Here is an 18957-nt window from a genome sequence, read left to right as displayed (position 1 = left end):
AGGTGGCGGATGGAGTTTAATGCGGAGAAGTGTGAGGTAATTCACTTTGGTAGGAATAACAGATGTGTTGAGTATAGGGCTAACGGGAGGACTTTGAATAGTGTGGAGGAGCAGAGGGATCTAGGTGTATGTGTGCATAGATCCCTGAAAGTTGGAAATCAAGTAGATAAGGTTGTTAAGAAGGCATATGGTGTCTTGGCGTTTATTGGTAGGGGGATTGAATTTAGGAGTCGTAGCGTTATGTTGCAACTGTACACAACTCTGGTGCGGCCGCACTTGGAGTACTGTGTGCAGTTCTGGTCCCCACATTACAGGAAGGATGTGGAGGCTTTGGAGAGGGTGCAGAGGAGGTTTACCAGGATGTTGCCTGGTATGGAGGGGAGATCCTATGAGGAGAGGCTGAGGGATTTGGGATTGTTTTCGCTGGAAAGGCGGCGGCTAAGAGGGGATCTTATTGAAACATATAAGATGATTAGAGGTTTAGATAGGGTGGATAGTGATAGCCTTTTTCCTCTGATGGAGAAATCCAGCACGAGGGGGCATGGCTTTAAATTGAGGGGGGGTAGTTATAGAACCGATGTCAGGGGTAGGTTCTTTACCCAGAGGGTGGTGAGGGATTGGAATGCCCTGCCAGCATCAGTAGTAAATGCGCCTAGTTTGGGGGCGTTTAAGAGATCCGTAGATAGGTTCATGGACGAAAAGAAATTGGTTTAGGTTGGAGGGTCACAGTTTTTTTTTTAACTGGTCGGTGCAACATCGTGGGCCGAAGGGCCTGTTCTGCGCTGTAATGTTCTATGTTCTATGTTCTATGTGGGGAGTCGCTGGATTGGATTGGGGTGTCCCCTTTACAAAGCAGTTTGTTAACTTCAGGTGGAAAGATTTAGACACCTGGGTGACGTATTGGGGAGGGTAATAGGTGAGTGTGAAACTGAAACCGAGAGTCAGCACCTTCAGGGAGGAGAATTGGGGAAAAAGAAGGAGGAGGATTGTAGGATGAATTAGTGTTACAATCAATCGTATCAATAGGCCTGCATGAGTTTCCTCCAGGTGCTCCAGTTTCCTCCCACAGTCTGAAAGACGTGCTGGTTAGGTGCATTGACCCGAACAGGCGCTGGAATGTGGCGATTAGGAGAATTTCACAGTAACTTCATTGCAGTGTTAATGTAAGCCTTACTTGTGACTAATAAATAAACTTTACTTTAGGAAGGAGGGAGTCTGTGGGGACAGAGATTTATAGTTTGAGATGAAGAAGGATTTTCTGTGACAACAAGAATTGTCAGTTCTGGATTTCTGTCCTGAAATCACAGTGATGACTTGATGATGTCAACCCTATCATACCCATTAAAGTCTCTATCAGGTCAGCCTTCTCTTTCCTGGAGAAATTATCCCCAGCCTGTTCAATATATCCTTTGACTTAAACACACTCAGCTCTGCTAACATCCTTGTGAATCTTTCTTGAACTTTCTAGAGCTCTTCTGTCAGTTTTAAAAGGACATGCTAATAATATTTAGACTCAATTTGATATGGTTGCAAGTGCCTAGTTACTCAGTTCCAAATTGACCCTCTAACTGCATTAATTTGAAAGGGACTTAACTATCAAGAAAAGCCTCTGAAATAGCAAATGATTTGAAAGTTTATTTTAAGAAAAGGTACAATGATGAACTACACAAGTGACTTTCATCACCTCAATTGGGCGACCACCCCTGTTGAAATATGAATTTTCCTCAGATTCCTGAACCAAAGGCGATTTCCCAAAATCAATTCAGTACCTTCACATCTAGAGTCCAACCTGCAAAGCCCAAGTTCATTCACCAATCCCACTGAGCATTCTAACACTGCTCTCAGCTGCAATACAGATATCAATGCTGTACTGTTAGTCAGAACACAAAACATTGTTCTAAAATTCCTATGTAGGTTTATTATTAAAACTTCACCCAAGGCTTGTCTGTAATCTAGAAACTTTTTGTTCCTCAAACAAGTAAACAACCTTGCTGATATTAGAACCTTGATGTTGAGCATTTGATTAACATGTGATTTTACTCTAATGCAGGGGTGTTACATCTATCACCCCTTTTACTCAATCTATTCATTCACTCTGGCATTTCCCCCTTTTGTTCATTGACCTAGTCCAAGGTAGCCAATTTCCTTTCCCTTTACAATCTTCTTCTCATAACTAATTTTTAGATATAATTGAAGTGGTATAATCGGATATAAAAGCAGTGATAACATATAATTCCCTTACAAATTTCATAGACTGAAAAAATTCTCAAGCTGTCCCTTTACCCGTATCCATCTTGTAATTAATTCTGATTAAGTATAATTTCTCCCTCGCCTTCATTTGACCTCATCGAAAATTCCATTTAATTCGTTCTTACCATAAGACCATAAGACATAGGAGCGGAAGTAAGGCCATTCGGCCCATCGAGTCCACTCCACCATTCAATCATGGTTGATTTCAACTCAATTTACCCGCTCTCTCCCCATAGCCCTTAATTCCTTGAGAAATCAAGAATTTATCAATTTCTGTCTTGAAGACGCTCAACGTCTCGGCCTCCACAGCCCTCTGTGGCAATGAATTCCACAGACCCACCACTCTCTGGCTGAAGAAATTTCTCCTCATCTCTGTTCTAAAGTGACTCCCTTTTATTCTAAGGCTGTGCCCCCGCGTCCTAGTCTCCCCTGTTAATGGAAACAACTTCCCTACGTCCATCCTATCTAAGCCGTTCATTATCTTGTAAGTTTCTATTAGATCTCCCCTCAACCTCCTAAACTCCAATGAATATAATCCCACGATCCTCAGACGTTCATCGTATGTCAGGCCTACCATTCCTGGGATCATCCGTGTGAATCTCCGCTGGACCCGCTCCAGTGCCAGTATGTCCTTCCTGAGGTGTGGGGCCCAAAATTGCTCACAGTACTCCAAATGGGGCCTAACCAGTGCTTTATAAAGCCTCAGAAGTACATCCCTGCTTTTGTATTCCAAGCCTCTTGAGATAAATGACAACATTACATTTGCTTTCTTAATTACGGACTCAACCTGCAAGTTTACCTTTAGAGAATCCTGGACTAGGACTCCCAAGTCCCTTTGCACTTTAGCATTATGAATTTTGTCACCGTTTAGAAAATAGTCCATGCCTCTATTCTTTTTTCCAAAGTGTACGACCTCGCACTTGCCCACGTTGAATTTCATCAGCCACTTCTTGGACCACTCTCCTAAACTGTCTAAATCTTTCTGCAGCCTCCCCACCTCCTCAATACTACCTGCCCCTCCACCTATCTTTGTATCATCGGCAAACTTGGCCAGAATGCTCCCAGTCCCGTCATCTAGATCGTTAATATATAAAGAGAACAGCTGTGGTCCCAACACTGAACCCTGCGGGACACCACTTGTCACCGGTTGCCATTCTGAGAAAGAACCTTTTATCCCAACTCTCTGCCTTCTGTCTGACAGCCAATCGTCAATCCAGTTTCTCTGGAGTCTGTGTCAGTGCCTTGATCATTTCAAAATGATTTCTCACTCTTCAGGCCATATTAACCATTTTATGTCGCGCTGTTGGTCAAGTAGCTGAACAAGTCCCATTTGAATCATAGAATCATTACAGTGCAGAAGGAAGCCATGTGGCCCATCGAGTCTGCACAGACCACAATCCCATCCAGGCCCTATCCCCATAACCCCAAGTATTTACCCAGCTAGTCCCCCTGACACTAAGGGGCAATTTACTATGGCCAATCAAACTAACCCACACATTTTTGGACTTTGGGAGGAAACTGGAGGATTCAGAGGAAACCCACACAGAGATGGAGAAAATGTGCAAACTCCGCACAGAGAGTGACCCGAGGCCGGAATTGAACCCGGGTCCTTGGCGCTGTGAGGCAGCAATGCTAACCACTGTGCCACCATGCCACACTCCATTCTTCAGTGCAGCTGCATAGTGTACTCTTGGGTGTTAGTTCATTCACAATTTACAAACCACCTCTGTAATCTCACATCACTGTTCCAATTCCATCTTTAATCCTCTGTTGGAGTCTCACATTCATAAGCCACCTTCATACATTTCCCTCCCTGTTAAATGTTGTCTCTCATTCTATTTTAAACCAGACAGTGTTCTTTTGTCAGGCTTGTTGGAATCTCTCTGCCATCTCCCACAAATCATTGTCTTGCATTTGTGGAAGGCTTATCAGGTCTTTTGGGATTGTGCTGTGTATTTTACCAATCATCATCCTGGATTTCACTGTCTTATAAAGGATGCACCATTCAACAATTCTGTCAGAATCTTCAGAAGAAAGTCAAAAGTCAGATTAAAGGGGTTCTTCATCTCAGTATCATTGCTTAATTCCTCCTGTGTCAGGTGGTGGCCAGATTATGAAAGTCAGTTCTCTCAAATTGTTCATAGACAAAGAAATAAATATCTCCAAGAGAAAACTGCCACCTCATTCATCTCATCTAGACTTCCCTTTCACTCAAATGCTCATAAACACCCAAATGTATGGATTGCTTTAAACTACACTTTCAGGAGTTCTGGAGAATCTTTCGAGTCAAATAAATCATCAAATATTCTCATAGTACCTTTAAACAGAAACCGAACATTTCTGTTTGATTCCAGGCATTATCAACTTTGTACTTTCCCTTAAACATCAGGTAATTTCCATTTTAAATGCTTGAAATTAAAATTGAGTCTGCTTAGCTCCAAATCAGAGTTCCCAGGAGAAGATATTTGACAGGTGTGAGGGGCAAGGTTTGAAGATGTTCGAGGCAAGTTTTTTTACACAGAGGGTGGTGAGTGCCTGGAACTTGCTGCCGGTGGAAGTAGTGGAAGCAGATACAATAGTGACTTTTAAGGGGCATCTGGCAAATACATGAATAGGATGAGAATAGAGGGATATGGTCCCCGGAAGGGTAGGGGGTTTTAGTTCAGTCAGTCAGCATGTTCGGTGCAGGCTTGGAGAGATGAAGGGCCTGTTCCTATGCTGTAATTTTCTTTGTTCTTGTTGATATTAGTGTTTTGACAGGGAAATCAATCAATCTGAAATACACCCAATGGTTCCATTCTATAATCGATTGGACAGAATCCACCAACATGTTTAACAGAAATTCTTCTACAGAATTTGACAAGTATTGGTCACCTTTTTAGAAACTACTTTCACCATTTTGAGAAGTAAATTTTCGATAGTATTAATATGGAAAATTCCCAACTTTTAAAAAGTAACTTAAACCCATTAAAATGTTTTGTACAATTTAATGAGAAATTGTTAGTTTTTCAATGAATTATCTTAAACTCATTTAATGAAAATATTCTGTAGAATTTAATGTTAACTAGTCAACTTTTGTTGAAGAAGTTGAAGGTCAAGACCATAAGATGTAGGAACAGAATTCAACTGAACTGGAGGAAATGGCGCACAATGTGCAAAACCATCTTTTTAAAATCATTCATCATAATAAGGAAATTGGAAAAGCCACTCAGGCAGATGAGGAAATCGAGACTCAGTGCAGTTCTGCTAGACTTTCCTATAGATGAACGGGATTTAGGCGCCAGAATGTTTCACACCCAGAATAAAGTGATTTCAAGTATAACGAACAGATCATTGTTAAATCTCTTCCCTTAAAAGTGAGAAAGTGAGGGGGCATGGGATCCAAGGGGACATTGTTTTGTGGATCCAGAACTGGCTTGCCCACAGAAGGCAAAGAGTGGTTATAGATGGGTCATATTCTGCATGGAGGTCAGTCACCAGTGGAGTGCCCCAGGGATCGGTTCTGGGACCCTTACTCTTTGTGATTTTTATAAATGACCTGGATGAGGAAGTGGAGGGATGGGTTGGTAAGTTTGCTGATGACACAAAGGTTGGAGGTGTTGTGGATAGTGTGGAGGGATGTCAGAAGTTGCAGCGAGACATAGATAAGATGCAAGACTGGGCAGAGAAGTGGCAGATGGAGTTCAACCCAGATAAGTTGTGAGGTGGTTCATTTTGGCAGGTCAAATAGGATGGCGGAATATAATGTTAATGGTAGGACTCTTGGCAGAGAGGAAGATCAGAAGGATCTTGCGGTCCGAGTTCATAGGAAGCTCAAAGCAGCTGTGCAGGTTGAGGCTGTGGTTAAGAAGGCGGATGGTGTACTGGCCTTCATCAATCGAGGAATTGAGCTTAGGAGTTGTGAGATAATGTTGCAGCTATATAGGACCCTGGTCAGACCACACTTGGAGTACTGTGCTCAGTTCTGGTCACCTCATTACAGGAAGGATGTGGAAGCCATAGAAAGGGTGCAGAGGAGATTTACAAGGATGTTGCCTGGGTTGGGGAGCATGTCTTATGAGGATAGGTTGAGTGAGCTCGGCCTTTTCTCCTTGGAGAGACAAAGGATGAGGGGTGACCTGATAGAGGTGTATAAGATGTTGAGAGGTATTGATCGAGTGGATAGTCAGAGGCTTTTTCCCAGGGCTGAAATGGTTGCCACAAGAGGACACAGGTTTAAGGTGCTGGGGAGTAGGTACAGAGATGTCAGGGGTAAGTTTTTCACTGAGGGTGGTGGGTGCGTGGAATGGGCTGCCAGCAACGGTGGTGGAGGCGGATTCAATAGGGTCTTTTAAGAGACTTTTAGATAAGTACATGGAACTTAGTAAGATAGAGGGTTATAGGTAAGCCTAGTAATCGCTAAGGTAGGGACATGTTCGGCACAACTTTGTGGGCTGAAAGGCCTGTATTGTGCTGTAGTTTTTCTATGTTTCTAAAAGATATTTTACTTTGGTTAAAAGCTTACTGTGGCCAATCTCAAATAAGCACCATGGGATGTGTATTACCCAATGACGTGATTTCTTTTGTTGGTCAGTCATATTTGCAATTCAATGTTGCATATTCAGAGATGTTCAGTTCAGAATGAGGACATATCTGTTAAATAAATGTATTGATTTTAAATGTTGAATACTGATGCACAGGTTCGGTGGATTGGCCGTGCTAAATTGCCCCTCAGGTGAGCAAGATTAGCCATGAGAAAAGTGTGGTGTTATGCGATAGGATGGTGGAGGGGCCTCTGTCAGAGGGCCGGTGCAGACTCGATGGGCAGAATGGTCTTTTCTGCACTGTAGGAATTCTGTGATTCAATGAAACAAGTACTGGGTAAAATTGGCTGAAATTATTCGAAGGTGAGAATGATGCATTAATGATTGAGCAGAAATCATTGCTCCCTTAGACATTTGTTGGATGAACGCTTTTAAATTTTGAAGTTCACGATAGGTTGAGACATTAGGTGGAAATTAACGGTTGTCTTCTTGTATTAAGTGACAGGGGTTCTCAGTCGAACCATCAGACCCTGCAGCAACACAGCAGAGTTGAACATTGCAGACAGGCCGATTGGCTCCCGGGTGCAGTTAGTTGTTTCTGTAGTGTACTGGTTATCACGCTCACCCAACACGCAAAAGGTCCCCAGTTTGAAACCGGGCAGGAACATTAATCAAACTTTCTCATTTAGGGCGAGGGACGTCTGCATGGTTGCAGTTTGTTGCTGAACATTATCCGAACCTCGATGTTGCAGCTATATTATCTTCACTCTGACCTCGGCCTGAAATGTTTCAGGAAATCAGAACTGTTGTAGTTTAGGATGTAATGAGAGGAAAGAAATGTTTGTATTTTGACACTGTGCGGATATTGTTCAGTCCACAACAGAATTTAATGGGTTTATAAATACAGACTAACACAGATAATCACCAGCTGAAACATGTCTAATAGTATTCATAGAATCATAGGATCCCTACAGTGCAGAAGGAGGCCATTTGGTCCATTGAGTCTGTACTGACCACAATCCCACCAAAGCCCTATTTCCGTAATCCTACACATTTACTCTGCTAATCCCCTAATACTAGGGTCAATTTGGCACGGCCAATCCACCTCACCCACACATCTTTGGACTGTTTTATGTGCTCATAAAGATAGATACAAGCCTGGCACTGGTGTCCTGAACAAGATCATTAACATTCCCTGGGATAAAGGTTCCTCCTGGTTCTTGCTGTCTGTTGTGTCCTTTGTCACAGTCTGTACCAGGACATTTCTATTGAAAGGTTGTTAAGAAATTCCAGTGAATTCCAGCCCCTTGTGTAACATTCCATTTGGTGTGTGTCAGATTCAGAGATGTCCACGTGTGTGTGAAAAGGGTTCTGGGTAAGGGTTTTAGCCCTTCTTTCCCCGTTAGTAACAATGAGCCCTTTATTCAATTCTAAAGTATAAAGTCCTCATTAGATATCAATTCTACCTGTTATCTACATTTCACCAACCAGTCTATATTTTCATCACAAGACTGCAGTGGGAGCACTGTCAACATTTGTGATCTCCATTTAGAAAAAGGAAGTGGAGACACAGGAAAAGGCACAATAAAGATTCACAAGAATAATCCCAGAACTGTAATCACTTGTGAACTTGCTGGTGTCTCACCAAGTTTGCTGACTGAGTGAATCCCTTCCCACACACAGAGCTGGTGAGCAGTCACTCCCCGGTGTGAACCCGCTGGTGTACCCGTAGGCTGGATGACTGAGTGAATCCCTTCCCACACATGGAGCAGGTGAACGGTTTCTCCCCAGTGTGAACTGGCTGGTGTTTCAGCAGGTCAGATGACCGATGAAACCTCTTTGTGCAATGAGAGCAACTGAACGGTCTCTCCCCAGTATGAACTCGCTGGTGTGCCAGCAGGTCGGATGACCTATTAAACCTCTTTGTGCAGTGAGAGCAACTGAACGGTTTTTCCCCAGTGTGAATTCGCTGGTGTGTCTGCAGGTCGGAAGAGTGAACGTATCCCTTCCCACACAGAGAGCATTTGAATGGCCTCTCCCCGGTGTGAATATGTTGGTGTGCCCGCAGGGTGGATGAATCATTGAATCTTTTCCCACACACAGAGCAGGTGAATGGCCTCTCCCCAGTGTGAATTCGCTGGTGTATCTGCAGGTCGGATGACTGAGTGAATCCCTGCCGACACATGGTGCAGGTGAATGGCCTCTCCCCAGTGTGAACTCGCTGGTGTCTCAGGAGATTGTTTAACTGAGTGAATCCCTGCCCACACACAGTGCAGGTAAATGGCCTTTCCCCCGTGTGAACTCGCTGGTGTCTCCAGAGATGGCTTAACTGAGTGAATCCCTTCCCACACATGGTGCAGGTGAAAGGTGTCTCCCCGGTGTGAACTCGTTCATGTTTCCGCAGTGTGGATGATGTTCTAAATTTTTTAGTGCAGTGAGAACAGCTGAACGGACTCTCCTCAGTGTGATTGCGCCGGTGGTCCCTCAGATCCGCAGCACGTTTGAAGCTGCTCCCACAGTCAGAGCATTTAAAGGGTCTCTCATTGGTGTGGGTTATATTGTGACTCAGCAGGCTGGATGACTGTGCGAATCCTTTCCCACACACAGAGCAGGTGAATGGTCTCTCCCCAGTGTGAACTCGCTGGTGTCTCTGCAGAGTGTATAACCTTTTAAATCCCTTTGAGCAGTGAGAGCAGGTGAACGGTCTCTCCCCAGTGTGAATGCGCTGGTGGGTTACAAGTTCTGCAGTGCTTTTGAAACCACTCCCACAGTCAGGGCATTTAAAGGGTCTCTCCCGGGTGTGAGTGAGATTGTGTGCGCGCAGAGTGGATAACTGAGTGAATCCTTTCCCACACACAGAGCAGGTGAATGGTCTCTCCCCAGTGTGACTGCGTTGATGAATTTCCAGCTGAAATGGGAACCTGAATCCCTTCCCACAGTCCCCACATTTCCACGGTTTCTCCATGGTGCGGGTGTCCTTGTGACTCTCCAGGTTAAACAGTCAGTTAAATCTCACACAGAACACGGGTACAGTCTCTCCCGCTGTGAATGCTGCGATGTATTTTCAGGCTGTGTAACTGGTTAAAGTTCTTTCCACACTCAGTGCACTGGAACACTGTCACTCGGATGTGTGTCTCTCAGTAACATCCCAGTCACACTGATGTTTAAAGTCTTTAGAAGTAGACAGAAGAGAGAAACATTTCTCCTTGGAGAGTTAAAGGCCGATAGCATTCAGGTCCCAATGAATCGAGTGACTCTGAGAGATCTTGACTTAATGCTTGGTTTGAGATTTCTGTCTGTAAATCCTCACCTTCTGGTATCCTGTGAAAGGAGTTTACAAAAATAATCACTGTCAGTACAGGATAGAAATTCAGAATGGACAATTCTACTTTCTCTATAATATTGTTTCTTCTCTCATTCCCCAAAAGCTGTGAATCTCCATCCCACACACTCTCCCTCCATTCTCACTCTGCTGTATCTAATATTCACCCTCCCAATTCTCCTGAAGGTGCTGATTGACAGATCATAGAATCAATTAGAATCATAGAATCTCCACAGTGCAGAAGGAGGCCATTCAGCCCACCGAATCTGCACCGACCACTATCCCAGGTCCTATCCCCATGTATTTACCCCGCTCATCCCCTGACACTAAAGTCAAGTTAGCATTGCCAATCCACCTGACCCGCACATCTTCGGACTGTGGGAAGAACTGGAGCAACCAGAGGAAACCCCCACAGACACGGGAAGAATGTGCAAACTCCACACAGACCCGAGGCTGGAATTGAACCCCGGTCCCTGGTGCTGTGAGGCCGCAGTGCTAACCACTGTACCACTGTGTCACCCTAAATTCAAATTTCACCACCTGCTGTGGTGGGATTTGAACCCGGTCCCCAGTGCGTTACTCTGGGTCTGTGACAACACCACTATGCCACCACCTCCAATGCTCACCGCTTCCTGTCCTGGACAGAGAGCTGAAAATCTCCATGCAGGCTGCCAGACAGATATATGTCTATATGACTGGACTAACAATGTGTTTAACGGATAGGATTGTTTCAGTTGGTTAAGATACAGGGGGTTGTGTTTGATGAGGATCTTGAACTTGCTGCCTCAGGGTAGTCCAGCAGAGTGATTGCTATTGGCTGAATCAGGCAGGGCTCCATTGTGCCGTCACAATGACTCAGAGGGGCGTTCCCCGCACACAGTGTCCCATTGGCAGCAATATCACTGGTTACAGAAGCAGCACACTGCGGATTGGACACCAGTGGCTGGCGGACAAAGCCCCGCCCACCCCCCCATGTGGGTTCCACTTCCACCCCCTTATTGTCTACATGCGGGAGATTGACCAATGGTAACGCGTGGAGGACCAGATGGACGCTGGTCCTCCAACCAATCAGAGTTCGAGCCTCGTGTGCATGGCCGCATGATTTCCTCATTGTTAGACTCAATAAGAAGTCACACAACACCAGGTTAAAGTCCAACAGGTTTATTTGATAGCATGAGCTTTCGGAGCATTGCCCCTTCATCAGATGAGTCGAGGAGCAACGCTCCGAAAGCTCGTGCTACCAGATAAATCTGTTGGACTTTAACCTGGTGTTGTGAGATGTCTTACTGTGCCCACCCCAGTCCAACGCCGGCATCTACACATTATTGTTCGACCAGCAAAGCTGCTGTCCCTCTCTCTCTCTGAATGCAGATTGAGCTTCAGACAGACTAATATACTGGAGCTACTTTAGATATTTCCAGTCACTCGTTAGAGTCATTAGTCTTTGTATTTCTCTTCCACAGGGATCACTGGAGGCTGAGGGTCATTGAATATTTTGATTTGATTTGATTTATTATTGTGACATGTATTAGTATACAATGAAAAGTATTGTTTCTTGCGTGCTATACAGACAAAGCATACCGTTCATAGAGAAGGAAATGAGAGCGTGCAGCATGTAATGTTATAGTGATAGCTGGGTGTGGAGAAAGATCAACTTAATGCAAGATAGGTCCATTCAAAAATCTGATGGCAGCAGGGAAGAAACTGTTTTTGAATCTGTTGGTACGTGACCTCAGACTTTTGTATTTTTTTCGCCACGGAAGAAGGTGGAAGAAAGTATGTCCAGGATGCATGGGGTCCTTAATTATGCTGGCTGCTTTGCCGAGGCAGCGGGAAGTGTAGACAGAGTCAATGCATGGGAGGCTGGTTTGAGTGACGGATTGGGCTACATTCACGATCTTTTGTAGTTTCTTGCGGTCTTGGACAGAGCAGGAGCCATACCAGGTTATGATACAGCCAGACAGAATGCTTTCTATGGTGCATCTGGAAAGGTTGGTGAGAGTTGTAACTGACATGCCAAATTTCCTTCGCCTTCTGAGAAAGTAGAGGATTAGTGGGCTTTCTTAACTATAGGGTCGGCATGCTGGGGGTGGTGGGGGGGGGGGGGGGGAATAGCTCCACAGAGAATTGACATAGACTTCATAGAATCCCAACAGTACAAAAGGAGGCCATTTGGCCAATTGAGTCTACACCAACCACATTCCCACCCAGGCCCTATCCCCATAACCCCACATATTTACCCTGCTAATCCCTTCCCAAAACTAAGGTCAATTTAGCAGGGCCAATCATATTTGGACCGTGGGAGGAAACTGGAGCAGATGGAGGAACCCCACACAGACACAGGGAGAATGTGTAAACTTCACAAAGATAGTGACCCAAACCGGGAATCAAACCCAAGTTCCTGGCACTGTGAGGCAGCAGTGCTAACCACTGTGCCACCATACTGCCCCTGAGTTACGCCTGGAGTATTGTATGCAGTTTTGGTATCCTTTTATGGTTTTGGTCTCCTTTTGTGAGGAAGGAGATGTCTTACTCGAGAGGGAGTCCAGTGAAAGTTTACCAGGCTGATTCCTGGGATAGCAGGTCTGTCATATGAGGAGAGACTAAATTGTTTAGGATTATATTCATTGGAGTTTAGAAAAATGAGATGGAATCTCATAGAAATTTATAAACATTCACAGGATTAGACAGGATAGATTCAGAAATGTTCCCACTGGTGGGGCAGTCCAGAACTGGGGCTCATAGTTTGAGGATAAGGGGTGAACCTTTTCGGATGAGGTGAGGAGAAATTTCTTCACCCAGAGTGGTGAATGTGCGGAATTCACTACCTCAGAAAAGTAGTTGAGAGACAAACGTTGTGTGATTTCAAGAAGAAATTGAACATAGCTCTTGGGGCTAAAGGGATCAAGAGACATGGATGTCGTGGGGAAGGGGGTGGGGAAAGTGAAGCGGGATCTCAGTATTGAATTTGACAATCAGTCATGATCATAATGATCATAATGAATGGCAGAACAGGCTCGAAGGAGCTGGGCCAACCTTTCCAGAGTCTGCACCCTTCCTGGATTCACTTCCTTTACTTCAGTTCCTGTAAGTCCCCAATTTCCCCCAGAATGAGAAAAGAAATGGAAAGGGGGAGTAAAGAAAGTGTTTTACTCACAGATGTTGGGAGACAGGAGGAAGTTTGAGTCTGTCTGAAGATCAATCTTCAATCAGAGAGACCTCTTTTTAGGTCAAACCAAGTAAACAAACTCAAATTAAATCAGGACAAAGTAAAAGGGGAGCTCCCCAAAAAGGAGTTTGTACCAAAGATCAATTTAGGATTGAAGTAAAAGTTCAGAATCTTGTTGTAAACTAATTTCTGATGAGAGTTGCTGAGTTATGGGGAAAGATCAGAGGCAGCGGTTCTTAAAGGGAAGCTGCAGCCCTGAGAACACAATCAGCTCTAGATCTAGAATTTTAAACTTCAGCCCAGTTACAGGGATTATTAACATCAACGAAACAAAATCCAAACCAGATAAAACTAGAACCAGAGGGCACAACCTCAGGCTAAAGGGACAATCCTTTAAAACAGAGATGAGGAGGAATTTCTTCAGCCAGGAAATGGTGAATCTGTGGAACTCTTTGCCACAGAAGGCTGTGGAGGCCAGTCATTGAGTGTCTTTAAGACAGAGATAGATCAGGGATCAGGGGTTATGGGGAAAAGGCAGGAGAATGGGATGAGAAAAAAAATCAGCCATGATTGAATGGCGGAGCAGACTCGATGGGCCGAGTGGCCTAATTCTGCTCCTATGTCTTATGGTCTTATGAACTGTCAGTATTGAACTGCACTAACAGCAGAATCCAATCCCTGCAGTTAATTGTGAACTCGTTGGTGCCTCAGCAGGCTGCCAGACTGAGTGAATCCCTTCCCACACTCGGAGCAGGTGAATGGCCTCTCCCTTGTGTGAACATGCTGGTGTCTCCTCAGGTGCGATGAAGAAGTGAATTTGTTCCCACACTCAGAGCAGGTGAATGGTCTCTCTCCAGTGTGTGTTCGCTGGTGTGTCTGCAGGTGAGATAACTGAGCAAATTTATTCCCACACTCAGAGCAGATGAATGGCTTCTCCCCAGTGTGAACTCGCTGGTGTACACTGAGCTGGGCTGAAGACCTGAATCTTTTTCCACAGGAAGTGCAGCTGAACAGCTTTTCCTCAGTGTGAATTCGCTGGTGACTTAGCAAATCAGAGGGCCCAGTGAATCCTTTCCCACATACAGGGCAGGTGAATGGTCTCTCCCCAATGTGAACTTGCTGGTGTTTCAGCAGATTGGATGACTGAATGAATCCTTTCCCACACTCAGAGCAGGTGAACTGTGTCTCTCCAGTGTGAACTCGCTGGTGTCTCCGCAGGTCAGATAACTGAGTGAATCCCTTTCCACACTCCAAGCAGATGAATGGCCTCTCCCCAGTGTGAAACCGCTGGTGTGTTAGCAATTGGGATGACTGAGTGAATCCTTTCCCACACTCTGAGCAGATGAACGGCCTCTCCCCAGTGTGACTGCGCTGATGAATTTCCAGCAGGGATGGAGAATTGAATCCTTTCCCACACTCCCCACATTTCCACGGTTTCTCCATGGTGTTGGTGTCCTTGTGTCCCTCCGGGTTGGATGATCAGTTGAAGCCTCATTCACACACAGAACACGTGGACAATTTCTCGTCACTGTGAACTGTGTGATGTTTTTTCAGGCTGTGTAACTGGTTCAAGCTCTTTCCACAGTCAGTTCACTGGAACACTCTCTCTCGGGTGTGTGTGTGTCTCGGTGTTTTTCCAGTCACACTGATATTTCAAACCTTTTCCCACGGGCAGAACAGACAATCATTTCTCCTTCCACATTCGAAGACTGACGATATTCAAATCCTGATTAATCGAGTGACTCTGTCGGCTCTTTACGTGATACTTGGTTTGAGTTTCTCGTCTGCAAATCCTCCCGTTCTAATTCTCTGCAAAAAGAGTTTACAAAGTCATCACCGGAAGAACAGGAAATACTAGTTCCTATGGAACACTTTGATCTCTTGATCCCCAAAGTTGCAAATTCCTGTCCCACTCATGTCTTTAGTTTAAAATTCTCCTCTTTGTGTTCAAATCTCTCCAGGGCTTCATCCCTCCCTATCTCTATATTATCCTCCAGCCCCGCAACCCGCTGAGATATCTGTGCTGCTCTCATTCTGGCCTCTTGTACACTCACTATTTAATTGCTCCACCATTTGAGACCATGCCTTCAGTCTCTCATCCCCAAACTCTGAAACCCTCCCCCTTCACCTCTCCCTCTAGCTGCTATATTTTTGTCCTTTAAGGCACTGGAGTATTGCTAAAAACCTTTTGTATCTTATACTCATCCGGACTGACACAAAAATACCAAATTGTAAAGATTATCAGTTGGACTTGTGAAGTGTTTTACTTACACTTGCGAGAAGCTATATATAGTCAAACACAGGGAGCTGCCCTCTGCATGTAGAAGGAACATGTCCAAGCAATGGGCCTTTTCTGAAACGAAACAAAGGCAGGAGTGATAGTTCCCTGGTGCATTCTCCATGGCAACATCCTAACCAATCAGAACTGACTGTTGAACCAGTCAATACATGTTCCTCATGCAGCAGCAATTGTTGTTTGCTTTGAAAAATTGTATTTCTGCATCTGTCTGGATGAGTGCAAGATGAAAAGCTTCAAAAACACATCTCTTTCAATCAGCAATACTTAAATTCCATACTACTGAGTGACCATGGGTTTACAATTCCATTGTTGCTGATCTGAAAGTCCCAGTGAGCACACATTTTATGAATGGCTCATTGCCACCTATAAAGATCATGCATAAAAACAGAAAATGCTGGATAAACTCAGCAAGAATGGGAGCAACTGTGGAGAGAAACAAAGTTAATGTTTGAGTCCATGTGGCCCTTCTACAGAACATAAAAAAGATATAAATGATAAACTTGAAGAGGGGTGGGGCAGAATGGAAAGCTAGTGATCGGTCAGAGTTAAGGAGAGATTGACAATGATGTCAGGGGCTTGAGAAAAAAGAGGGTGTTAATGGAATCATTAGGGATTGAAGAATGTTGACTGTGGCAAAGGTTAGATACGGAATGTGTTAATGGAAGATCAGAGGTCAGTACTCAGTGGGAGCAAAACTGAACAACAAGGGACAGTGGCCATGTCGGGCAGTTGTGTTGGGACAAGCCAAGGGGAACTGAATAACAGAAAACAAAAAAGGAGACTGAAGATGGAAGGGAAAGTTCACATTCTAAAGATGTTGAATGCAATGTTGAGTCCAGAAGACTGTAACTTGCCCAATTGGAAGATGAGGTGTTTTTCATTCAGTTTGCATTGTGTATCACTGAAGCATTGCAGCAGACCAAGGGTGGACATGTGGGCATGAGAGCAAGACGCTGAGTTGAAATGGTAAGTGACCGGAAGGTTGGGGTCAAGCTTGGGGCTGGAGTGAAAGATGTTTCCACAAAGCAGTCACCCAGTGTATGTTTAATATCCCCAATGTAGAGGAGACCACAAAGGGAGCAGTGAATATAATTCACCAAGTTGGAGGAAGTATAAGTGAAATGCTGCATCACCTGAAAGGAGTATTTCTCCTTGGGCAATGAGCAGGTAAAGAGGCAGATGTTGCACATTCTGCGATTGCATGGAGATTGCGCATGCACTTGAGTGCACATTGCCCCGCATAAAGATGGCGGCAGCGCATGCCCTTTGGTGCACATTGCCCTGTATAAAGGTGGCAGCAGCGCATGCGCTTTGGTGCAGATTGCCTCTATAAAGATGGTGGCCGGTATCTGGGGTCTCTCCTGGAGAAAGATCGCCTCGCCGAGCAAACGCGGGACCGAAAGCTTATTGAGGGTTTAGTGACCGCACAGTAAGCTTATGAAGCCTCTCTAACTTACCTGCTGGCTCTATTTATGTTTACGGATTTATTTTTGGCTCTGGATCCGCACTCGCCCTTTGCAAAACTCGCATTTTAAAACCTCTCGCTCGAGCTCTTGCCTTCCGTCTCTACCGACTGCGCATGTGCCAACACAATGATTGACACCGATTCCGGACCAATCGGAAGAGGAGATGCTGGAGGTCAGAGGGTGAGCGGCTGATGCTCCAACCAATCGGACTGAATGAGGGGCGGGGTCGGGCTGAGAATGAAACATGCGCAGTGTCGGTGCGGTATCGGGATGAAGGCGATCGGATTCTCAATGCACCGCCCGGGGACACAGAGAGACTCATCCAAACACTGAACTGGGATCTCAGCCCAGGGAGGAGGGTGAGTGTGTGGGACCAGCATCTAAACTGGGATCTTAGCTCAGGGAGGAGAGAGAGAGAGAATGTGGGACCAGCATCTGAACTGGGACCTCAGCCCAAGGAGGAGGGAGAGTGTGTGGGACCGACATTTAAAAGAGAGGAAAAAATGTTCCAGAGAAACTGGAATTGTCTGTTCAGAATTTCTATCCTGTTCTGACAGCGATTAAATTTGTAAACTTTTGCAGAATATTGGAAGTGAGGATTTACAGCCAAAAGTTCAAACCAAACATCACATCAAGATCAAACAGAGTGGCTCAATTCATCAGGATCTGAATATCATCAGATTTTAAATGTGGAAGGAGAAATGTTTGTTCTGATTTGACTTGGGTAGAGATTTGAAGAATTCGTGTGACTGGAAAAGCACCGAGTCTCTCTCTCTCACACACACACACACACACGTGAGAGTGTTCCAGTGAACTGACTGTGGAAAGAGCTTTAACCAGTTACACAGTCTGAAAAAAACATCACATCATTCAGTGAGGAGAAACTGTACACTTATTCTGTGTGTGGACGAGATTTCAACTGATCATCCAACCTGGAGAGACACAAGGACCCTGATACCATGGAGAAACCACAGAAATGTGAGGACTGTGGGAAGGGATTCAATTACCCATCCCAGCTGGAAAAGCATCGACGCAGTCACACAGGAGAGAGACCATTCACCTGCTCCATGTGTGGGAAGGGATTTGCTGACTCATTCTGCCTCCAGTCACACTTGCAAGCTCACGCTGAGGTTAAGCTATTCTGCTGCACATCCTGTGGGAAAATGTTTAGGTATTCATCCAACCTCATTGTACATCAGCAAGTTCACACTAGGGAGAAACCATTTACCTGCACTGTGTGTAGGAGGGGATTCACTTGGTCATCCCACCTGCTGAGACACCATCGAGTTCACACTGGGGCGAGGCCTGTCACCTATTCTGTGTGTGGGAAGGGATTCATTCTGCCCAAGACCACAAGGAACTACAAAAGGTCGTGAATGTAGCCCAATCCATCACACAACCTAGCCTCCCATCCATTGACTCTGTCTACACTTCCCTCTGCCTCGGCAAAGCAGCTAGCATAATTAAGGACCTCACACACCCCAGACATACTCTCTTCTGTCGGGAAAAAGATACACAAGTCTGAGGTCAAGTACCAACTGACTCAAGAACAGTTTCTTCCCTGCTGCCAACAGACTATTGAATGGTCTTGCATTGCATTAAGTTGATCTTTCTCTACACCTTACTAAGACTGTAACACTACGTTCTGCACCCTCTCCTTTCCTTCTCTATGAACGGTATGCTTTGTATAGCGCGCAAGAAACAATGCTTTTCACTGTATACTAATACACATAATAATAAATCAAATCAGAATCACAGTGACACTTCCATTATCCACCAGAAAAAAGGGAAATGGTCCCGTCTGGTCCAGAAATACCGGGAATGGAGACGAGTCCAATTGAAGTAATGGACGAAATAAATTGCCCTCTAATCTCTTATAAAATCTTGAATTAAATATATAGAAAGGGCTCGCTCTTGCTCTGTTATGA

General features: G+C 44.9%; 1 protein-coding gene across 2 annotated transcripts; it reads right to left on the bottom strand.

Moving 5' to 3' along the window:
- Window positions 1-7435: 7435 nt before the first annotated feature.
- LOC144482763 (uncharacterized) lies at window positions 7436-14707 on the bottom strand. 2 transcript variants are annotated; one of them, XM_078201602.1, is made up of 3 exons: window positions 13989-14707; window positions 9228-9439; window positions 7847-9074 (listed from the first exon to the last, which is right to left on the bottom strand). In XM_078201602.1, exons 1-3 carry the CDS (start codon window positions 14705-14707, stop codon window positions 8470-8472), a joined length of 1536 nt encoding a protein of 511 aa, XP_078057728.1. In that variant the 3' UTR covers window positions 7847-8469. The 2 variants fall into 2 exon arrangements, with proteins under 2 accessions (XP_078057729.1, XP_078057728.1); XM_078201603.1 differs by lacking the exon at window positions 13989-14707 and adding an exon at window positions 13253-13304 and having other exon boundaries at window positions 7436-10094.
- Between the last annotated feature and the right edge of the window lie 4250 nt (window positions 14708-18957).

This window comes from Mustelus asterias, unplaced genomic scaffold, assembly GCF_964213995.1.
Source record: "Mustelus asterias unplaced genomic scaffold, sMusAst1.hap1.1 HAP1_SCAFFOLD_42, whole genome shotgun sequence".
Lineage (NCBI taxonomy): Eukaryota > Metazoa > Chordata > Chondrichthyes > Carcharhiniformes > Triakidae > Mustelus > Mustelus asterias.
Note: the sequence above shows the minus strand (reverse complement) of the source record. Positions and strands in the feature narration are given on the sequence as shown.

What these genes read in the sequence shown, in the direction of transcription:
- LOC144482763 (XM_078201602.1), bottom strand. Translation starts at nt 14,707, where the DNA reads ATGGAGAAACCGTGGAAATGTGGGGAGTGTGGGAAAGGATTCAATTCT. An exon ending in TGTGGGAAGGGATTCACTCA is followed by an intron (nt 9,440 to 13,988) that starts GTCTGGCAGCCT and finishes GGGATTTAAAAG; the next exon opens with GTTATACACTCTGCAGAGAC. An exon ending in GCGCAATCACACTGAGGAGA is followed by an intron (nt 9,075 to 9,227) that starts GTCCGTTCAGCT and finishes GACACCAGCGAG; the next exon opens with TTCACACGGGGGAAAGGCCA.